This window comes from Mustela nigripes, unplaced genomic scaffold (assembly GCF_022355385.1).
Source record: "Mustela nigripes isolate SB6536 unplaced genomic scaffold, MUSNIG.SB6536 HiC_scaffold_148, whole genome shotgun sequence".
NCBI classification, from domain to species: Eukaryota; Metazoa; Chordata; class Mammalia; order Carnivora; family Mustelidae; genus Mustela; species Mustela nigripes.
Window position 1 is genome coordinate 10,815,863 of NW_026739562.1, and position 1,154 is coordinate 10,817,016.

Genomic DNA, 1,154 nt, shown 5'->3' on the forward strand with positions numbered 1-1,154 from the left:
GGTGAGTATTACGTATGTTATCACTGAGTGTTGAAAACCATGGCTTATTCAACTTGGAAATCAGAATGTCTGTGATACATGTGACATAAACAGGTACTCCTGCCACAATCTTTTCATTGAATGAGTCAATAAAAGATTAATCTTATAATGCATTTAAAAGTTTTGCCCCTTGTTTTGTAGACCACTTACTTCTATTAGGAGACGTCAGCTCCTACGAAGGCTACATGGAACCAAGAAACAATGTAACTTACTTTGTCCTCTTGGGCCTCACCCAGGATCCAAAGGAACAGAAGATCCTTTTTGTTATGTTCTTGCTCTTCTATATTTTGACTGTGGTGGGAAACCTGCTCATTGTGGTGACTGTAACTGTCAGTAAGTCCCTGGACTCACCTATGTACTTTTTTCTTGCTAGCTTATCATTTATGGATGTCATTTATTCATCTTCCATTTCTCCCAGATTGATTTCAGACTTGTTGTTTGCAGAAAATACCATATCCTTCCAATCTTGTATGACTCAGCTATTAACAGGACATTTTTTTGGTGGCTCAGAGGTCTTCCTTCTGCTGGCAATGGCCTATGACCGCTATGTGGCCATCTGCAAGCCCTTGCATTATTTGGTGATCATGAGGCAGTGGGTGTGTGTTGTGCTGCTGGTAGTGTCCTGGGTGGGAGGTTTTTTGCATTCAATAACTCAAGTTATCACTATTTATAGGCTCCCATTTTGTGGCCCCAATGTCATGGATCATTTTTTGTGTGACATGTACCCCTTATTGAAGCTGGTCTGTACTGACACGTATGTCATTGGCCTGTTAGTGTTAGCCAATGGAGGGCTGATCTGCAGTATTGTGTTTATGCTCTTGCTCATATCTTATGGTGTCATCTTGAACTCTCTAAAACACCTTAGTCCAGAAAGGAGGTGGAAAGCCCTCCAGACCTGTGGTTCCCACATCACTGTGGTGGTCTTCTTCTTTGTTCCATGTATTTTCATGTATGTACGACCTGCTAAGACCTTCGCCATTGACAAATCATTGAGTGTGTTTTATACAGTCATAACTCCCATGCTGAACCCATTGATCTACACCCTGAGAAATTCTGAGATGTTAAATGCTATGAAGAAGCTTTGGGGAAGAAATTTTATATCTTTGAGTAGATAA

The 1,154-nt window shown here is 40.8% G+C and overlaps 1 protein-coding gene across 1 annotated transcript; it reads left to right on the forward strand.

The window, feature by feature from the left end:
- Positions 1–224: 224 nt before the first annotated feature.
- Positions 225–1,154, forward strand: LOC132008412 (olfactory receptor 4A47-like). The gene has a single exon (XM_059386959.1). The coding sequence runs from the start codon at positions 225–227 to the stop codon at positions 1,152–1,154; it is 930 nt and encodes a 309-aa protein (XP_059242942.1).

What these genes read in the sequence shown, in the direction of transcription:
- LOC132008412 (XM_059386959.1), top strand. Translation starts at nt 225, where the DNA reads ATGGAACCAAGAAACAATGTAACTTACTTTGTCCTCTTGGGCCTCACC.